At 38.4% G+C, this 21691-nt stretch overlaps 1 protein-coding gene across 1 annotated transcript in view; it reads left to right on the top strand.

Moving 5' to 3' along the window:
- Positions 1-7579, top strand: part of arl5a (ADP-ribosylation factor-like 5A) — a 45675-nt gene extending 38096 nt beyond the window's left edge. Inside the window, exons 5-6 of the mRNA XM_067987135.1 lie at positions 5760-5911; positions 7404-7579. Coding sequence (XP_067843236.1) covers positions 5760-5911; positions 7404-7452 — 201 coding nt within the window. The 3' untranslated portion in view covers positions 7453-7579. The remainder of the gene's footprint in view (positions 1-5759; positions 5912-7403) is intronic.
- The last annotated feature ends 14112 nt before the right edge of the window (positions 7580-21691 follow it).

Below are 21691 nucleotides of genomic sequence, written 5' to 3' on the forward strand. Positions count from 1 at the left end.
GAAATAAGGAAGGGCAGGTGACACAAGTTAGTGAGGGATCACTTTGGGACCAGTGATCATAATTCCATTAGTTTTAAGATAGCTATGGAGAATGATAGGTCTGGCCCAAAAGTTAAAATTCTAAATTGGGGAAAGGCCAATTTTGATAGTATTAGACAGGAACTTTCAGAAGTTGATTGGGAGAGTCTGTTGGCAGGCAAAGGGACGTCTGGTAAGTGGGAGGCTTTCAAAAGTGTGTTAACCAGGGTTCAGGGTAAGCACATTCCTTATAAAGTGAAGGGCAAGGCTGGTAGAAGTAGGGAACCTTGGATGACTCGGGAGATTGAGGCCCTCTTCAAAAAGAAGAAGGAGGCATATGACATGTATAGGCAGCTGGGATCAAGTGGATCCCTTGAAGAGTATAGAGATTGCCGGAGTAGAGTTAAGAGAGAAATCAGGAGGGCAAAAAGGGGACATGAGATTGCTTTGGCAGATAAGGCAAAGGAGAATCCAAAGAGCTTCTACAAATACATAAAGGGCAAAAGAGTAACTAGGGAGAGAGTAGGGCCTCTTAAGGATCAACAAGGTCATCTATGTGCGGAACCACAAGAGATGGGTGAGATCCTGAATGAATATTTCACATCGGTATTTACGGTTGAGAAAGGCATGGATGTTAGGGAACTTGGGGAAATAAATAGTGATGTCTTGAGGAGTGTACATATTACAGAGAGGGAGGTGCTGGAAGTCTTAACGCGCAAGAAGGTAGATAAATCTCCGGGACCTGATGAAATGTATCCCAGGACGTTATGGGAGGTTAGGGAGGAAATTGCGGGTCCCCTAGCAGAGATATTTGAATCATCGACAGCTACAGGTGAGGTGCCTGAAGATTGGAGGGTAGCAAATGTTGTGCCCTTGTTTAAGAAGGGCGGCAGGGAAAAGCCTGGGAACAACAGACCGGTGAGCCTGACATCTGTAGTGGGTAAGTTGTTAGAGGGTATTCTGAGAGACAGGATCTACAGGCATTTGGAGAGGCAGGGACTAATTAGGAACAGTCAGCATGGTTTTGTGAGAGGAAAATCATGTCTCACGAATTTGATTGAGTTTTTTGAAGGGGTATCCAAGAAGATAGATGAGGGCTGTGCAGTAGACGTGGTCTACATGGACTTTAGCAAAGCCTTTGACAAGGTACCGCATGGTAGATTGTTACATAAGGTTAGATCTCACGGGATCCAAGGTGAGGTAGCCAATTGGATACAAAATTGGATTGACGACAGAAGACAGAGGGTGGTTGTCGAGGGTTGTTTTTCAAACTGGAGGCCTGTGTCCAGCGGTGTGCCTCAGGGATCGGTGCTGGGTCCGCTGTTATTTGTTATTTATATTAATGATTTGGATGAGAATTTAGGAGGCATGGTTAGTAAGTTTGCAGATGACACCAAGATTGGTGGCATTGTGGACAGTGAAGAAGGTTATCTAGGATTGCAACGGGATCTTGATAAATTGGGCCAGTGGGCTGATGAATGGCAGATGGAGTTTAATTTAGATAAATGTGAGGTGATGCATTTTGGTAGATCAAATCGGGCCAGGACCTACTCCGTTAATGGTAGGGCATTGGGGAGAGTTATAGAACAAAGAGATCTAGGAGTACAGGTTCATAGCTCCTTGAAAGTGGAGTCACAGGTGGATAGGGTGGTGAAGAAGGCATTCAGCATGCTTGGTTTCATTGGTCAGAACATTGAATACAGGAGTTGGGATGTCTTGTTGAAGTTGTACAAGACATTAGTAAGGCCACACTTGGAACACTATGTACAGTTCTGGTCACACTATCATAGAAAGGATATTATTAAACTAGAAAGAGTGCAGAAAAGATTTACTAGGATGCTACCGGGACTTGATGGTTTGACTTATAGGGAGAGGTTGGATAGACTGAGATTTTTTTCCCTGGAGAGTAGGAGGTTTAGGGGTGATCTTATAGAAGTCTATAAAATAATGAGGGGCATAGATAAGGTCGATGGTCAAAATCTTTTCCCAAAGGTAGGGGAGTCTATAACGAGGGGGCATAGATTTAAGGTGAGAGGGGAGAGATACAAAAGGGTCCAGAGGGGCAATTTTTTCACTCAAAGGGTGGTGAGTGTCTGGAACGAGCTGCCAGAGGCAGTAGTAGAGGCGGGTACAATTTTGTCTTTTAAAAAGCATTTGGACAGTTAAGATGGGTATAGAGGGATATGGGCCAAGTGCAGGCAATTGGGACTAGCTTAGTGGTATAAACTGGGCGACATGGACATGTTGGGCCGAAGGGCCTGTTTCCATGTTGTAACTTCTATGATTCTATAGGTTTTTAACTTTATGTGCACATTTTAGAATGAAATTGCACCTTGCCACTGCAATTGTGGTTTTTATTAATTTGAATGTTCGGCAACACCTCCGATCTTGTACGGGTTTAATAATAATGCATTCAAAAATATGTGACATCTAGTTGAATAAATCCTGCAAATACATGCGTCTCGGTGATACTTTAAAGATTGGTATGCTGCGACATAGGCCGGGAGTTTCCTCATCTGCTCCCACTCTGTCACTGTAATTTCATCGGCACAGCGGCAGAAATTCATTTACGGTTAGCATGCAGTTACAGCAAGCAATTAGGAAAGCAAATGGAATATTGACCTTTTATTGCAAGGGGGTTGGAGTACAAAAGTAAGGAAGTCCTACTACAATTGTACATGGCTTTGGTGAGACCTCACCTGGAGTACTGCGTACAGTTTTGGTCGTCTTATCTAAGGAAGGATATACTCGCCTTAGAGGTGGTGCAGTGAAGGTTCACTAGATTAATTCTGGGATGAGAGGGTTGTCCTATGAGGTGAGGTTGAGTAGAATGGGCCTATACTCTCTGGAGTTTAGAAGAATGAGAGGTGACCTAAATGAAACATAAGATTCTGAGGGGGCTTGACAGGGTAGATGCTGAGAGGTTGTTTCCTGTGGCTGGAGAGTCTGGAACTAGGGGCATAGTCGCAGGGTAAGGGGTCTGCCATTTAAGACTTGAGATGAGGAGGAATTTCTTCATGCAGAGGGTTGTGAATCTTTGGAATTCTCTATCCCAGAGGGCTATGCATGCTGATTTGTTGAATATATTCAAGGCTGAGATAGATATAGATTTCTGGACACTGGGGGAATCAAGGGATATGGCGATCGGGCAGGAAAGTGGAGTTGAGGTTGAAGATCAGCCATGATCTGATTGAATGGCGGAGCAGGCTGGAGGGGCCGTGTGGCCTACTGCTCCTATTTCTTATGTTTATTTTATGCTTCTGTTTCCGCTGCACTTGTGGTGAAGTTATGGGGGAGGAGTGGAAGTAAGTTTGAGGGAATCCCCACCCATAGTTTTAATTTTGCACATATGGAAAATTCTTAAAATAATTGTAAAGAATTGAAAACCAATCGAAAATGGTTAACAATATATTTGAGTCATTATGAACCAGGTGGCAAATAAAACATAAGCCTTCTGAAGACATATTTTCTGGGTCAAAAACTTGAATTTGAAAGAAAATCTTTCTGTAATGGTCTAGGCTGTGCAAAATGGGAGAAGGGTTCAGTTGCAATAAGTAAGGTGTTAATTGTTCCTCAAAAATCTATTGACAGAAGAAAATTTGATTTGCATTAAGAAGGGGGGAAAAAAGCAGATTTTATCTCTGAATTTCAAAAGAATGCCATGAGTTCACTACTGGCTGATCTGATTGTTATTGGCATAGCTGATCTTTGTTGATTCAGATCTTTGTTGATCCAGTCAAGCCTGACTTTATTCAATAGAATTATTTGAAAGTCAAAAATTCTAACAACTGCCTGCAGCTGTTTTCCTAACTTATACAAGCAGTGCTCAGTCTCTGATGGATTTTACTTCTGTTTGAATTGAGTGCAGTGCTCAAATGCTATTTGGTGTCAGCTTAGTTTAGTTGACAGCACCTTTGCCTCCAAGACAAAGGATTGTGGTTTTGAGCACGCAAATTAGCCGAGCACGTAAATTAGCCTAGCACTTCAGTGCTGTTCTGAAGGAGTGCTGCATTTCAGAGGTTCACTCCTTTGGATGAGAGCTGAAACAAGGTCTCATCTATCTGTTCAGATGAATGTTAAACAACCCATGACATTGTTTGAAAAAGAGCATCATATCCTCCCGCTGTCCTGACCATCATATCTCTGCAAACTACATCTCGGAAACTGGTCATTCAGCTCATTGCTGTTTTGGAGGACCTTGCTATGTGGAAAATGGTTGCCACATTAGCCTACATAGAGCTACATAGAAATTACAACACAGAAGCAGACTGTTTGGTCCGAATAGTCTGTGTTGGTATTTATCCTCCACATGAGCAGTAGTCCTAATCTCCTGTGTCTGCCCTTTATTCCCGTTTCCTTCAACCACCTATCTAACCTATTCTTAAATGTTGACGAGATCTCTGCTGCAAGCACTAACTGAGGTAGTACATTCCTCAGCCGTACAACCCTCTATCTAAAGAAAAAAAGTTTCTCCTGCTCTCTGTCATAAATCTCTTGTATTTAACCTTGTATCTGTGTTCCTTGTTCTAGACCCCTCACTCACTGGAAGCGGTCAGTTTCTATCTATCCTGTCCATCCTTTCATAATTTTAAATACTTCCATCAAATCACCTCGTAATCTCCCCTGCTCTTACGAAAACAGCCCCAATTTGTTTTGTATTTCCTCAAATCAGGGAGTTTCCTGGTGAATCTGTGCTGTATCCTCTCTGTTGCTTCGACATCCTTCCTGTAGTGCAGAGTGCAAAAGTACATGCAGTACTCCAACTGTGGTCTTAAGTTTTTAAATACATTCACCATTACAGCTCAACTTTTATACTTTATACCTCAACATAAGTCACAGTATTTCAAAGTGTTCAGATGTTCCTGACACAGATGGTATAGGGCTATGTAAATGCAAGTCTTTTCTTTGTGTACTACAGGCTATTTAAGATAGTGACTTCCATTGGGGTTTTGTATTTTTGTCCCACAGTAATTTTTACATAGTGAAGTGGAGCTCTGCATGTGCTTGTCCCCAGGCATTTCTAATTACTTCATTTTTAATTTCTAATGTTATGAGAGCAGACAGGATAATGGGTTCTCTCCAAACAATAAAAAGATTCCATTTTAAGTTCAAAAAAAGCATCCTCAAGATCTTATGAACGTTGTGCAGAAACTGAGCTGTGTTGCACTATTTCAGCGTTAGCCAGTAGCTGAAATCTGTTACTATCCCAAACCTAATAATGAAACTTGATCTCCTTTCAGGCTTTTCAGAATTTTTTGATGGATCAGACAAAACATTTTGACCCTATTTGTTATTTGATATGAATTAGACCTGATTCTAGGGCAGAGTTATTTGTGTTAAGAGTATGACCCTATTCAACATGAACATTTCCTTGCCATCTACTTTTATCCGTAATTTTGATGTAAAGGTGAACTTTTGTACATTTGGACAGAAGTTGTATGATCAATATTAAAATATCATGCCTGCATATAGAATGAAATTATACTCTATCCTCCCTTCCACTATGCCGACTTCTTGGTGTTGAATATGACTGAACCAGTGCTATTTCTGCAAATTTATGTTTTCCGTAAAATAACCAGTTCTTGTCCAAAAACTTTGGGCAAATTATTTCACAACGCTATTTCCTCTGCTTTTACAGAATCTGTTCTTAAAAATGAAAGTTTTAAAATCCAGTCTATGAAGTAATAACATAGGTAACATTTTCTGAAAGGAATAACAATATCTTGTATTCTGCAATGCAGGATCTGAAGAGAGCAGGACTGCTGATCTTTGCCAACAAACAAGATGTTAAAGAGTGCATGACAGTAGCTGAAATCTCACAGTACCTTAAATTGACTTCTATTAAAGATCATCAGTGGCATATCCAAGCTTGCTGTGCTCTGACAGGAGAAGGGTGAGTGGTTAGAATTTTAGTCTTTAGGAATGTTTTATTACCTTTGGTCACATATAACTAGAGAAACAAATCTGGCAGTTTGGGATGAGAGATCAGTTGACTTTTTAGTGGTGCTCTAAAGTAATAAATTTTTCTTTTTTTTGTTGTGCTTGTCAAGGTGATAGATGTTGTGGAAAGGAGCACTTTTTTGGCGTTAAACGTCAAGCGCTCCCATGTCAGGTGAAACATAAAGCTGCCCTTCCTCTGTCCTAGCAGCATACTTTAACCCCAACTTCAAAAGAGCAAGCTTAATTCAATCAGTGAATTTTCAACTCTTCACACTGTCCATTTTGTGGCCTCCAAGTAGGATTGCTGATTTAGTGCAAGTGATGGTTTTGTATTATGGATCAATATACATGGGGTCCAGGGTTAAGATGCCATGTTATTCTTGCATTGGTCTCAAGCCAATATCTGCAGTATTGCTTCCAGACGGGGAGTGCTTCCTTTATACTACCAAAGGTGAATGCCAATTCTTGTGCCCAGGGGAGAACTTTCTGCATGCATTGTCATACATATGCATAGAGCTCTTCCCCGAGCAGTAAAAAAAATTGAATCTTTAGAGCGAGCATGTGGCAGTGTCCACACACTCTAGAAGTGTGTTCACACATTTTAAAGAAAATGTAGGTAGGTTTAAAAAGTACACAGGAAATCGAAAGGGATTCCTGAGCACTTTCAAACTCTCTGACACTACATTGGAGTTCTACTCCATGCAGTGTCAAACCCTTGCCACATTAGACTGTCTCTTCTATGGAGTCTTGAGCAGCTTCCCTTGAGTCATTCGGGCCCTGACTCTGTGTTTATACTGCAAATTCAGCATTGCTGTTTATAAATGCACCTGTAGAAGGTTATTTCAGGTAGAGCCCTTACAGTCTGTGTGGAGAGGACACCTTCGTTCCTCTTTGACTCTGGATGGATTATATAAAAATTGCACAGGAGAATTAATGAGACCGTTGGGGATGCTCCCTTATTTTCCAAAAGCACTACTTTTAATAAAGTGGGGAGGGTCGGAATTCTGCAGCATTCTCAAATACGTGGAAGCTGTTTCTGATTTTTGTGAGGGCCTTTTTTATTTTTATTTCCATTAGATATTGAAAAGTGTTTGTTTGTGAATTTGTTTAAAATTTCAAGATTGATTTAGCTTCTTGCAGTAACATTGACTATGAACCTTTTAGTGTAGCTTAAAAAAACCTTAGAAGTTTTTATAAGCCAGATAAGCCTTTATAATCTAAACTTTTTTTTAATGAAAATCTCTGTTGCCACACCATTTCACTTTTTTCCAGCATTCAGCAACTTCCTAATAAAAAATGAAACAAACCAATGCAGAGGTTTAAAATATTTGCAGATGTTTTGTTGACTACAGTACTCTTGTTTTGAAGTACTGCTGTGCACTTTAATGTGTGTGTGATATTGAACAATAGTAGATTTACAGTAAGCGCTCTGTCTCCCTTCACAGATTATGTCAGGGATTAGAATGGATGACGTCAAGACTTAAGGTCAGATGACCTCCACGGATCAGGATGCACGGACCATTAATATCTAAACTGTATATCTCTTCCAGCAGTAACGGCTCCATGCTTGCTGGATTTATTGGTATTTATTTTTCAGACTGAATAAAGTTTACTACTTTCACACTTGCTTCAAGTACAAGTTTGGAAAGACTTTCCTTAAGGATCAAGATTGAGTTCAAGACTCCGAATTCAATTGATCATTTGTAGCTTTTCTTTTAAAGATGGCTGTGATTAATTGACTTTTTTTTTGGAACCAGCACATTCTGCTCAGGGTAGAGTTTTATAGTATTTGGTAAGTATTCGGAGGGGGAAAAAATAATTTGTATTCCAGCATTATCATATCAATTGCTTGCCACTTTGTTAAATAAATTAAGCTATGATCTCAGTGGAACAGTGTTATACTATTTACCACTGAAAACACCAAGTTCTGGTTGAACTACCTGTTGCTATTATGATCTGGTTATGGTTGCAATCACTGTGCTCTGAAGAAACTCAAATATTATAGCCATTTTTCTTTGTTTTTAGAGTGAACGGCAAGCAGTATGTTTTATATCATTTTGTCTAATCTACGAAGGAATGCTTTTGAGAATTGAGTTGCATGACACAAGGCAGACTGATACTAAACCCACTAAAAATATTAATCGACATTGTACTGGCAAGCGGGTGTACAAGTATTTATATTTTAAATCATATTCTGGTTTCTCCACCTAAATTCTATCATGAGTAAAATCATTAATGGACGAGGTGGAAAGTTTTTATTATAATTGCAGAGCTTCTTTATAGTGAATATTAACAGTTTAGCACAATGAGACTTTGGTTGATCCAGCAATAGCTGAAAGATTCAAATATTAACAGTTACACTGCTGACTTCCTGATCTCATTCTGCTGTACTTTCACCAAACAAGAAGCTGTGCTTTCAGATTTTGAATTAAAACTTTTCCTTTAATCCGATGGGATTTGAAACTATTTTGTAGGATTGGGCTATACCAAGAATGTCAACCATGAGGCAAAGTTACTTGGTGTCATGTTTTAATATGTCTTCATATAGCATTATTTAAATTTCCAACAAAGAAAGTTGTTTATATTGTGATTTAAAAACTACTTTGCAATATTACAATACCAGGTTAATTGAGATTGGTTTGGATATCAGTCGGGTCCTAATTATAATCAGATATAGTGTGGTATTAGGATTTTGCCATATCAGACTGATATCAACCAACTGTGTATGAAATTGAGACTAAAGTTCACTGCCTTTAGAGACTGGGACTTGTGGACAATGTGATTCTGCATGAAAGCTTCCTTCGGGGTTCTGAATTGTACCGAAGGCAGAGATGCAAAATTTCTTGTAATACTGATGGATGTATTTTTTGATGGGTGGGGCCGGAGGGTGGGAAGAGAAATCCCAGTCAACTGGAGTAACCCAGAATTTTGGCTGTCTTGGGAATACTGTGATGCATAGTTATTAAGTAGAAGCTCTTGTATTAAACTCCATATGGGAAATGTCATTTCTGATGTTATATATATTTGTACATGATGGCTGTCCTCACTGATACAGACAGATCTATTTATATTTCTGTGAAGAACCCCAAAGAAGCTGATCTGCAACTAGCATCCAAGCTGCATTGTTGCATATTTACTACATTATTAAAAAACTTAAATGTGCAAATATTCAAGTTTCAGCACTAGAAGAAATTGAAAATGGAAGGAGCACCAAGCACATTTTAAAGCAAATGGCTGTATTAAAGGTTTATTGATTTTTTTTTTTTCCCCACAATTGTTCAGTGCACATTTCATTAAATGAAAAATGTTCTAGATCGGTAAGAAGACACTAAATGTAAAAGATCAGCATTTCTTTGGTACCAGTACATTACTGATTAATGATTTATGGAATAACTATTCAAGTTTGCACAGGGTAAAATTGACTTTTTAATTTTTGCTACAAAACAGTTTATGAAACCAATTATGTATATTGTGAATTTGACTTCATGAAAGCAATCTATATGATGAGTAAAATTGGATTTCACTCACCCCAATGTGCTATAATTTGTTTTATGTATCAGGAGAAAAGTATCATACAGGTGAAATGTATTTATTTTGCATGTGGAATATCTTAATGAAAGAGCAAACAAATATTACACATTTTGATAACCTGCATTCTGACATCTATTTGAAGCAATTTAGTTTACAACAGTTCTAGTACTGCATTGTAGTTTGATTTTCTTTTTGTTCTTGGGATGTGGAAAACACAGGCAAGGCAGTATTCATTGCCCAACCCTGTGTGCCCTCGGCATTGAGTCAACCTGAGCTGTGTGTAGACCAGATTGGATAGGGGTGGCAGGTTCCCTTTCCTGAGGGATATTATTGAACCAGTTGCAACATTCCAGCAGCTTTAATGGTCATGAGGCTTGCAGGGAGCTACAATCAAATCTCAATAAACTTTGCACAAGTTTGCAAACCAGAATATTTCTTTGCAATGGGGTGCCAGAATTCTTTGTCATATTTAGATTTCATAGAGAGTGGTCACTGTTCCCTGGCTCATTTTAAAATTACACATCGGCCAGATTCCACGCTGCTGTTTGACCAACCGACCTACCGACCAAAATCTTGCCTGCAGGCTATGGAGGCTAGAGACTTATTAAAATGATACTCTGTTTTATTTTAGAATAAGATCAAAACCTTAAGTTTATTCAAATCTCTGAATTCTTCTGCTGGGATCATGCCAGCCTGATGTGGTATGTTAATCATGCTTGTCAACACACAGGTTCTTTTATTGGAAGATTTGTAGCTCGAGAGTTGACATTGAGGGAGATTGATGCCGTCACAGTAGAAGTAAAAGTGTTTAAAAATAAATATCAGATTTATTCCGCATGCCAAGATTTCCCACAGAAACTGAATAAACATTCGAGGTACTACTTTTGCAATATTTCATTCTGGACAGGTTTTATTTAAGTTAGTGCTTCATAGTAAAATGCATTGTTAAACAAAACGCTAAATCCTTGGTTGAATATAACTAATATTCTTGGTTGCATATTTTTACTTGACAAAGCTGACAGAAAAGTAATTCCGCAAGTGGCTTACCCCAGATGAGTCAGAAAAGTGATCAAAATTTATTTACAATATCCTCAGCCTACTCCCAATTACTGCTTTTAGTGTGAAGTATAACAAATACAGAATATTTTCTTCTGTATGTGTCTGTTGGGAGAAGGGAAGAAAATCCATTTGGTACTGGCCAGCTCTATAAAATGACAGTTGGAAGACCAAAATAATTTAAAATGATCATGGTGGTAAATATAATCAGATTTACAACAAACCATTGGTGGTGATCTTTTCAGTACAGCACTTTTGGCAATGATATTGTCTTGATGGCTAATTAGCCCCTGGTGGGTTAGTGTTTTTAATTTTTCTTCCACCACCACACAGTGTATTGCAATTTAGAACGAAGAATTGTCTGTTAACCTTTCAGTTGTGCATTTCTTTTGTTTAGTAATGTTTTGTAATAAAGTTTTATCATGTTGCAGGCTTCATCTCTATAGAACTGCAAGAAAACAGGCCGTCTTATCAGACTGCAAAAACAGGAGTATCCTTTGAAGAGGCACTGTCTTATTCCAGGAAAAGCAGCAATGATGTTTTTGCATTGGCATGCTGTGATGCAATTTGTGTCATTGCCTGGCAGAGTTTAATAAATGTTTTGGCAGAAACATTGCCTCTTTTAAGGATTCTGTAAGCTGTTTCTGACCAAGCCAAATATACTGTGATGCACAGAGTACTGTTGTAGCAAAAGGAGAAATTACACCTCCATGAACTTACTGACAATCAGGAGCTTGATGGGTTAGTTGAGGACACTTAGTTCAGTTTAATGCAGTATTTTTAGCATTTTCTGCAGCATGTTTCTGATCTTCCTCTTTTGCACATGCACAAGGATAGGAAGATGAGAGATAACTGAAGGCAATACATGGGCTGTAACCTGCAGTTCTGGTGCCATTAAATGTTTCTATACTGTAGAACTCCATAACACTCAGTGTGTCATTGTTCCCTTGTATTTATAGCATGTACTGTCTTTTGAGAATTTTTTTCAACTTCAAATTCCATACACCCCTGTAAGGATCATAAGTGGTGGTGTGGCATTCAAAGCCATTCATAGAATAGAATACAACCACCTTTCTAACATTATTTCAGATTTAGCAGAAAATAATTTTAGTATGCTAGAAACAAATCCCATAAGCAACAGTGCAAGAAAATCCCTTTTGTATTCTGTAAACTAGTTAATATGTAACTACTTCAATTCATCATGCTTTAATTGTAAATCTAGTCAGCAAAGCAATGATTAAAATCAGATCTACATTTAAATGTCGACTTCAATCAGATTTAATCCAACAAAACACCATTATTCTGGATTTGAGTTGCTGATATTATTTTGCTTTAAGTCCTGTTAGCTTTACTTTTTATGTCTTCAGCTCAGGTACTTCTAATTACTTTGCAGAGCTCAGAACTTGAAGCCATAAAAAAAATGGCTGAAATCATCATTAAAAATGCAGCGTGGTGTCATTTTGATGTGTGGACAAAAATAAATATTTTAGTCAAGCTGTTCATAACCTTTTCTTAATGCCAACTAAAGAAAAAAAACTTGGATTACATTATGCTTTATCATCTTCTCTGGCAGACCCAGTGTGGTTCACTTTCACTTAATTCTGTTTACAAATCTGCTTTTTTTTTGGGTGGGGGGAGGGGTGTGTTGGATTGGTTGAGGGAGGAATGTTGGTCAGGATACTTGCATTTTGCCAGTGGATCACTAGTGTTCACCAGATGTGGCCTCAATTTAGCGTCTCTTCTGAAAGATGGCACTTCTGACAATGCAGCACTTCCTCAGTACTGCACTGAAATATCCTCCTGAAGAGAGAATTAAACCCACAACCTGACTTGAGGCAAGAATGCTACCAACTGAGCTAAACAGGCATTAGTATGAAAATGTGCATAGAAAATTATAGAAATGTAGCATAGACTGTAATCTTTGACATTTTGCTTCTGCTTAGTTTTTGATATGGTGGAAGTAGAGACATATTTCAGATTGCATCACACAGCTGGCATTCCAAGAACATAGACATCTTATCTGAATGGACAAGCAACTTGTTAGGTACTTTGACAGCTCATCGGGCAGGTGTGTACACCTTTTTAAATGTGTATATCTTTAATACAATTTTTTAGAATTAGTCTGTTAGAGGTTTGGTTCAATTTGGAATCGGTACACTTTTTCCTTTTGCATCGTGTTCTGAATACCTCGTGTCTTTAATGCAAAGTTCAAGTTTCTGTTGTATCTGCAACTTGCTATGAGCATCTGCATTTTTTAGCTCCGAGTTGGCCACATTTACCCAAGCATAACTTTTTGACTTTTGATGTATTTTTAATTACTGGAGCTGATGTTGACTAGGTTTGTGAAGATTTATTTTTAAAATTTCACTCTTCTAATGAATGGCATGGCTAGATCGTGCACACTATCTACAAAATGTAAAAAGGAACTAACATTGTGTGTGCTAAAAACTCACTAGTCATGAGTGCAGATTGTCACAAGTTGGACCAAGGCATTTGGATTCTTAAGTGTTTTAACTTCCTTTCCTTTGCCTTCCCCCACCACATATGTATGTGCTTCGACACTAGTTTCACATTTTTAAGACCAATGAAAACAAAATATAAATCAAACTTGCAGCTAGGTTAAGCTGTTCCACTAATAGCCATAATTGCACAAACTGTTTAAGACTTGCCCTACAGTAGACTTTTGTTGCAACATGGAATAGTGGTTACCTGGAAATGAGGTAGAAAGATCAGACCAATTTGGTACCTAATGTTTTTACAAAGCACCTGGGCTGCTGTTCTGAGGTCATCTGAATCTAGAGATCAGATACAATCTTTATATGCTAGTATCTTGTTTTTAAAAACTCTTTCCATCCAACGCATTGCTCATTGAGGTCCACAGAAAAGTGTTATGCTCATTTGTGATGCCACTATTGCATGTTTAAACAACATTCCGTAATTACAAGAAATGTCCTTCTCTGCAGTGTGTGTGTGTGTGTGTGTGTTAAAAAAAATCTAAGGGTCCCACATGTCTAACCGTGTTCTGAAGATTTCAGAGTCGCAAAGTTTGTTTTTGAATTGTCTTTTCCAATTATCTCCCTTGCTTTGATTAATGTTGCTTATTTTGGGTGTATAAATTGTTATAGTAAAACTGAAAATGTAATTGTAACATAGACCATCCTTCCCCTAGTGCAATGTGTTCACTAGCTATCAGTTTTCTTTGGTTTTGGTGGGGTTTTTTTTAAAAACTCTCCCAGGCCTTGTGCCACCTGTAGCTGATGGTGGAGTGGATAGTCAATGCCACAGTTAGCTGCAAGTTGCATGAGAGTGCTCCAGTGAAGACCCCCCCCCCCCACATGGGAACTCAGCAGAATGAGGGAGTTAAACTGCTTCAGCCTAGCGTGGAGTGTTAGTACATCAATGTTCTCTGTTACTATTTCTTGGTTTGACCACTTAGATGGTCTGTGATGTCTCATTTCAGATTACTAGCTGCATCCCATTTGTTGTGGCTGCTCCTCTGCTTTTTGCAGTAAGTGTTAAAGCTGTAATGTGCAAAATTATACTTGAACTTTTGGAACAAGTTGTTGAATTTCAGTTTATAGTAGATGGAAGTATGTACTAACAATCTGTACATATTCAAAAATAAAGTGATGAATCTAAGAGTGCAGTAAATCAGTGTAATTTGAACATGAATAAGACATCAGAGATATTGCTTCTGATTCATTTGAATGGAGCAGAATTCTATAGAAATGTAAGGAATGGTGAGGTTTTTTTAAAGAAGTAAACTATTAGGGCTTTTGATCTAATTGCAGTCACTGTTTCCTATCCAGTAGTAGTTTTTGTGTTTTATGAGGGACCTTGTCTAGCTCAAGTTTCTCCCTCTGGAATGCTCCAACTGAGCCTGGGATATGCAGTGGACTTTTTGTGATCGTGCCAGCAAGCCAAGTGCCTGTAGGGGGCATTATAGCTAAACCCAATTCAGCCGTCAGACATATGCGCACTTTCTAACACAAACCATTGGCTAGCAGTCAAGAAAGGGAAACAGTGATGTGACAAAAATAGTTAAGGTCAAAATGGAGGTGGCTCCCTGCTAAGTTTTAGTCAAGGACAGGAGGTACACCATCTGTGAGCCAGGCAGGGTTGATCAGCAAATAAGTTAAAATTAAGCAGCTTTGTTTCAGCTGCAATTTGAATTGTACATTATCAAAACCCTACCAGGTGTTGACACCCAGATGATTTGTGATTAATTGCTCATTAGCATTCCATATAATCATCCAGTATTGTGCCTTTTGATTAAAATGATTGACAACACTGCCTGCTGTTTTGTGTGACTGTTGTAGTCTTTAGTTCTAGTGTAAGGGCAGTGAATTCCTTGGTTGCTTGGAGTTTGTCATTTAAGTGCACCATCTGACTGAGAGAAAACCAAACTCTTTAATTCAGAAGAACTGTTCCTTGCCAGTAGACAGTAATAATTGGCTTTCTGAACTGTTAAACCTGTTGTGCAAGTATTGTATTTTTAGTGCGTTGGGTGCCTTTTTGCTTCTGTACATCATTTTCTGTGAATAAATCTCACCTGGTAATTTAGTCTGCACACAGTGGTTATTTTTCCACCTTCTTGACTGATGAATGTGATGAGCATCCCATGTGCTTGCCCTTCTATGTGCAAGTTGTTAATTATAGTTTCTGGTGCATAGTAACTGAACGCTAGGTATAAACCAATGTTATTTAAGATGTTACTGAATTGAAGTTTTTCTTTAAATGCAACTTATTTTTGAGACATTGAATTACAATATTGTTTGGTCATGGAACTGGAGCGCTTGTAATGAGTAATGCATATTTCTAAGTTTTTATAGCTTTCCCTTTTTTGAATTCAAATTCTATAAATTTCCAATGCTGAATATGAAACTGTAAAATTATAATAATTCTCCACAATAATGTGGCGAACTGCAAACAATTTAATTTATATTGCAGTATACTTAGAAATTTCCCTCAAGCCATGTTAACTTTGTGTGATGCAAAATTATAATATCCACACAGTTAAGTGGTAACTTGAAGTGGTAGTACTGGAATTAATAAAAACAGTGTAGAATGAATTTAAACTGTGCCAGATCACAATTCTGTTCAATAGGTTAAAAACTGAAGTCAAAAATTTCAAAGTATTCTTGTGTGCCATTTTTTTGACAGGAGAGCAATCTTAAAATGCCGAAACACAATCCAGTTTTTCTGGGTCGTCAGAAGCATAAGCCTACATGACATCCTTGTATTGTCTCCTGTAGTATCCATTCTTTCCTGTTAACCAATCTTCAGTGATCTGTTCCAATGCATCTGTTTTAAGTATTTAAATGTAAGGGGTCTTGCAACACCAGGTTATAGTCCAACAGCTTTATTTGAAATCACAAGCTTTCAGAGCTTTCCTCCTTCGTCAGGTGACGAAGGAGGAAAGCTCTGAAAGCTTGTGATTTCAAATAAAGCTGTTGGACTATAACCTGGTGTTGCAAGACCCCTTACATTTGTCCACCCCAGTCCATCACCGGCATCTCCACATCATAAGTATTTACACATATCATGCCTCCAGGGAATTCAGTATATCTGGGCTTTTTGGTTGACAGGGTGTGAAGATGAGATGGGATGATGTCGTGGCTCAGGTAGGAGGGCTTGCCAAAACAAGTTATCTTGGTGTTTGGGGTGGGGTTAACAAATGGAGATGTGAATTTCTGTTTGATGAGGTAAAGGATGACTGCTGCAAAATAGAACGTTTCCCATTTTTTAATAAAACACACTGTTGTTGAGTCTTGTCAGGCCAGCTTTAGCACAGATTTCATGTAGATACTCAACTGCTCCAACAGTGCCTCGAAATCGGCTCCAGAGGAAAAACCCTGCAAACCAATTAAATGTATTTCTTTTCCACAGCAAACAAACTGCTAATTCATGGGCCCTGGACTTCACTTAGAAAATATGATTATATTTCTATCAAATATCTTGGTCAGTTACTAACCATTGGAAAATAAGTGTCTAAATGGGGTAGAGGAGCAAAAAGGGATCTAGGGGTACAGATACACAAATCACTAAAAGCAGCAACACCGGTTAATAAGGCCATTTTTTTTTAAAAAAGCAAACAAAGCACTGGGGTTCATTTCTAGAGGGATAGAATTGAAAAGCAAAGAAGTTATGTTAAACTTATATAGCATCTTGGTTAGACCACACTTGGAGTATTGTGCACAATTCTGATATCCATATTACAAAAAAGGATATAGAGGCACCGGAGAAGGTGCAAAAAAGATTTGCAAGGATGATACCAGAACTGAGAGAATATACCTACTAGGAAAGACTGAACAGGCTGGAGCTCTTTTCTCTGGAAAAGAGAAGGCTGAGGGGTAACCTAATGGAGGCCTTTATGATTATGAAAGGGTTTGATAGGGTAGACGTAGAGAAAATGTTTCCACTTGTGGGGGAGTCCAAAACTAGAGGCCATAAATATAAGATAGTCACCAATAAATCTAATAGGGAATTCAGGAGGAACTTCTTTACCCAGAGAGTGGTTAGAACATGGAATTCACTATCACAAGGAGTAGTTGAGGCGACTAGCGTAGATGCATTTAAGGGAAAGCTAGATAAATACATGAGGGAGAAAGGAATAGAATGTTATGTTGATAGGGTTAGATGAAGAAGGGTGGGAGGAGGCTCGTGTGGAGCATAAACACTGTCATGGACCTGTTGGGCCGAGTGGCCTGTTCCTGTGCTGAAAATTGCATGTAATAAGTATTTACAATTACTGTGGTTAGCCTGTAATATGTAATATGGTGTACTGTTGCTATGGTTAGCTTCCCAAGTGTGCAGTCTTTCCATGTACTGCAGAGTGAGTCACTGAGATAGTCGCAATATCTCCATGAAACCTTTTGTTATTTAAGTCAGTTGTTTGGATGTTGTGCTTCACTAGTTGGTATGAGATCATAACTAGCGGTAGAAACACCTGATCTCTTCAAAGAATAATGCATAGATACCCTGACATTATTGTTGAAAAATATTTATCAGAATTTGAGTGTTAGGATGAAGAGGACAGTAATGACCTTCAGCAGCACTGGTCTAACTGCAGCCAGGTTTCCATCCTGTGAATGCTTGCTTCCTGCATTCAGCTGTTGTTCATTGACTAGAAATGTTGTGATTGGACGTCTATACATTCCAATCCTGCTCTTGCTTTTTCTATTTTAAATAACCATGATAAATAACAAATACTGACCTCATGTTCCAGTAAGCAAAATAGTTTTCATGTCACGTTTATCCAGTTTCTTACGGGATGAATCACTATGAATAGTGGAAGAATGGTGAATCATAGCTACATTAAGATATTTACCTACAATGAATTTGTTGATCTCATCTTTTTTTGAGAGGTTTTCTCTTTAAAACTGTTAAAATACATGTAATAAATTCTTGCATTCAATCCTAATTGTTTTAAAAACTATTTTTCATTAAGGTGTATATGAGCCTCAAATCTAGTGTTTTACTGTTGTAAGCCTTTGTGTCATCTTAATTACTGTTATTATCGTGTCATTAGCACAGCCATTATGTTTGAGTCTGTAGCTGTCAGACTCTGGTAGTGTATATTCTGTATTTACAGTCCAGAAATACAGATTTTCCAGTGTTGTACTCCATGGTTTGTGCTCACGTAAATTAGGAACAGGTGACCCTGCCAGACCTTCTGGGGTTTGCCTACCTATATATTCATCAATTACATGTTCAATCCGGAGCAAGAACTTGCTCTAAGGGAGGAGGCAGGGGAAATCCTGCACAGTGGCAACACTTGAGGATTATTTCAGAACTAAATAATGCTGATGTGAAAAAGAATGGGCTGGCAAAACTTGGTGTTGTCATGTCTGCAGTTTTACCATGGGACTGCATTAAGTATCTGGAGAAGTAGACGTTTACGAAATGTATGCTAAACCAGGGTTATAATGGAAAAGTTTTTGCTATGAATAGGTTTTGTGGAGATAATGCTTAATATACGTTTAACTGTTAAACAATTCTTGTTGAAACTCTTTGCAGAATTGCTAACCTTTTTATAATTTAAATTATCTAAGTTTCAAATTAAATCTTAAGTATGATGTATTGCTGTAGATACTGATATCTTGTTAATTAAAAACTCCATACAGTTAACAATCACCGTGATCTCGCCAAGATCTCTACACTCCTCCAATTCTGGCCTCTTGCGCATCCCTGATTTAATCACTCCATCATTGGCGGCCGTGCCTTCAGTTGCTTAGGCCTAAGCTCTGGAAGTCCCTCCCTAAACCTCTCCGCCTCTCTACCCCTCTCCTCCTTTTAAGACGCTCCTTAAAACCTACCTACCTCTTTGACCAAGCTTTGGTCAAATATCTCCTTAGGTGGCTTGGTGTCAAATTTTGTTTGATAACGGTCCTGTGAAGCGCCTTGGGACGTTTTACTGTGTTAAAGGTGCTTTATAAATGTAAGTTGTTGTTGACTGGTAATTAAATTATAGACTAGCTGACTTGAGAGAATATTAATGAAATGTTATTAATTTGGTCTTATGACCCTTTCCACCAGCTCTTGATATCTGAAGATTCAAGTTTAATAGTTTCAATTATACAGGGACTGGAAACAATGGAAAAGCAAATTTTAACAGGCTGGCAGTATTGCAATGAAAGTAGCTTTTATCATGCATCAAGTAGGAAAAAGTTCTGTATTTTATATTCTATTTTGAAATAACTAGATTTAGCATAGAAACTAGCTTCCTCTGCTCAACTTCAAAATGGAGGCCAAGAGACAACTTAGCTATGGGACCTAGCCAGTTGTTTGTCCAATAGATTAGTCAGGATGCAGATTCTTGGTTCTAAGTGCTAATCAAGTTATACTGTAGTTACTTTCAAAGATTACATAGAATTTACAGCACAGAAACAAGCCATTCAGCCCTACTGGTCTATGCCAGTGTTCATGCACCACACAAGCCACCCTTCATCTAACCCTATAGAAAAACCCTATTTCTCCCTCATGCTTATCTAGCCTCCCCTTAAATGCATCTGTGCTATTCGCCTCAACTGCTCCTTTTGGTAGTGAGTTCCATATTCTTACCACTCTTTGAGTAAAGAAGTTTCTCCTGAATTCCCTATTGGATTTGTTAGTGACAATCTTATATTTATCGCCCCTAGTTTTGATGATGGACATTTTATTTGCAGACTCCAGCTCATGCAAGTACACAAGCTTACAGGCAAATGTAATACATCCCAAGTGGCTGGACCATATGTTTAGGAGAATGTGAGAGCATTAAGTCCTGGGTGAACAGTTAATATGTGCACGCTTGCTCATTAGCGTAGAGTGACAAGATTTCCTACCACTGTGTCTAACATTTCCAACCTTTTTCTTGGAACCTGTTTGCCAACTCTTTATTCAGCCTTTGGTTGCAATACATACTGCAGACTTTCCTCAATGTTTTAGTTCAGTTTCTGGAATTGATACTGAGACTGTGGGCTGATGTAGGATTTATGCCACCCATGTCCATCTTTGCATCATTGAAGGTTTGCGAAAGACTTTCAAGCAAAGTCATATTGTATAATGAACTGTGTAAGATATGTTCTAGAAAAGTGCATTTTAATCTATTGTGAATTGATTCCATTTTTTTTAGGTTTTTGTACCATTGGCATCTTGCTGTGCACTTCTGTGTGATTATCTTTCTTGTAAATAAAAGCTCTAACCTTAATGTAATTGACCTACTGCGTGATATTTTGAGTAGATAGGAGAATGTTATGGGTGTTCCATGTGATAATTGTTAGTCCAATGGCATGTTGTCTCAGTTATGGCATACTTAAGAATGCAGGTTTCAGTTCTACTTATGGAAACCACCTTTTTTGCTGTGAATGCAAGTTATGTGTTGGGGAAAATCCCAAACTTGCAGTGAGATGCAGCATAGATTTCACGCTGTTAAGATACCACCTTCCTTCAGTAAGGCACAATGGAGTTAATTTGATTCGAGTGAACAAATAAATTAACTAGGGTTGTCAACCCACCAGAATTGTCCTGGAGTCTCCAGGGATTAAAGATTAATCCACTGCACACTGCTGTGAGCATCCCAGGTGAAAAGTCATAGTTGCATTAAAAAAAAATGTTTTTTTTAGATTTTCTTTGAACACTTGCTTATTAGTTATAAAAATATTGGAGATGGGGCTGGGGGATGGGTGGGAAAGACTGTTTAATTGGACATGGCAGTTGGAGGCAGAATGAAACCTCATGTGATGAAACCTCCAGGATTATGTCCGAGCAGAGTTGACAACCCTAAATTTAACGGATTGCGAAAGCCCATTTTAAATTACCGGATCTGAGAGCCCAACTTAACAGCCCCTCTTTTTAAAAAAAATTAACAATCCTTGACTGCCATCACTGTTATGTAAAAATGGGAATTATACTTTCACAATTTGTAACATTAGGCACCACTTCTGTTTTGGGTGGAGAACTAGCTTTGATGAAGTCACAGAAGTTGCTTTGGTATGTACTGTGCAAGGATAAAAAGTTGAGTCTCACCTGGGACTGATTAACACTGAAGTGCTGAGTGTTTCACATTGTGTCTTATGTTTTGATGGTGATGGGCAATGTATATGAGCTGCATGGCTTTAAAAGAAAGACTTGTATTTAGGTGGCACCTCTCAAACTGCTCAACGCAATTTACATAATGAATTGCTTTCAAGTACAATGACCATTAAGTAGGTAAATAATACCATTGGAAGGTTATTTGGTACCAGACAGTACACAAAGCTCCCAGCCTTCCCCTTGATGCTTACCTGCTTAAAATTGTATGCATTACGTTTGCCTTTTAAACTGCTTGCTTTGGTCCAAGAACTGAAGGTGTGGCTCACAATGGGTAGGGATCATTAAACTCAGGTTTTACCAGTATCCACTGTTAAATTTACAGATTTTATTTGGTGTTGAATCAGTAAACAAACAGATTTACTCTACAATTTGAGGAAAGGTCCCAAATGTTCTCATTGTTTTCCTATCAGAAATTCAGTTCGGACTTACCGTCCATCGCATTCATGGCACCGGTGCACGTGCTTCTTAAGACCCAAATGTTGGCAGGAGGGGTGAGGAAAAAGGCAGCCTTGTAAGTTAGATTTTTTTTTTGAGGTGGCCTGGATGAAGTTTTGGTGAGTCTGTGAGGACTATA

This window comes from Heptranchias perlo, chromosome 7, assembly GCF_035084215.1.
Source record: "Heptranchias perlo isolate sHepPer1 chromosome 7, sHepPer1.hap1, whole genome shotgun sequence".
NCBI lineage: Eukaryota > Metazoa > Chordata > Chondrichthyes > Hexanchiformes > Hexanchidae > Heptranchias > Heptranchias perlo.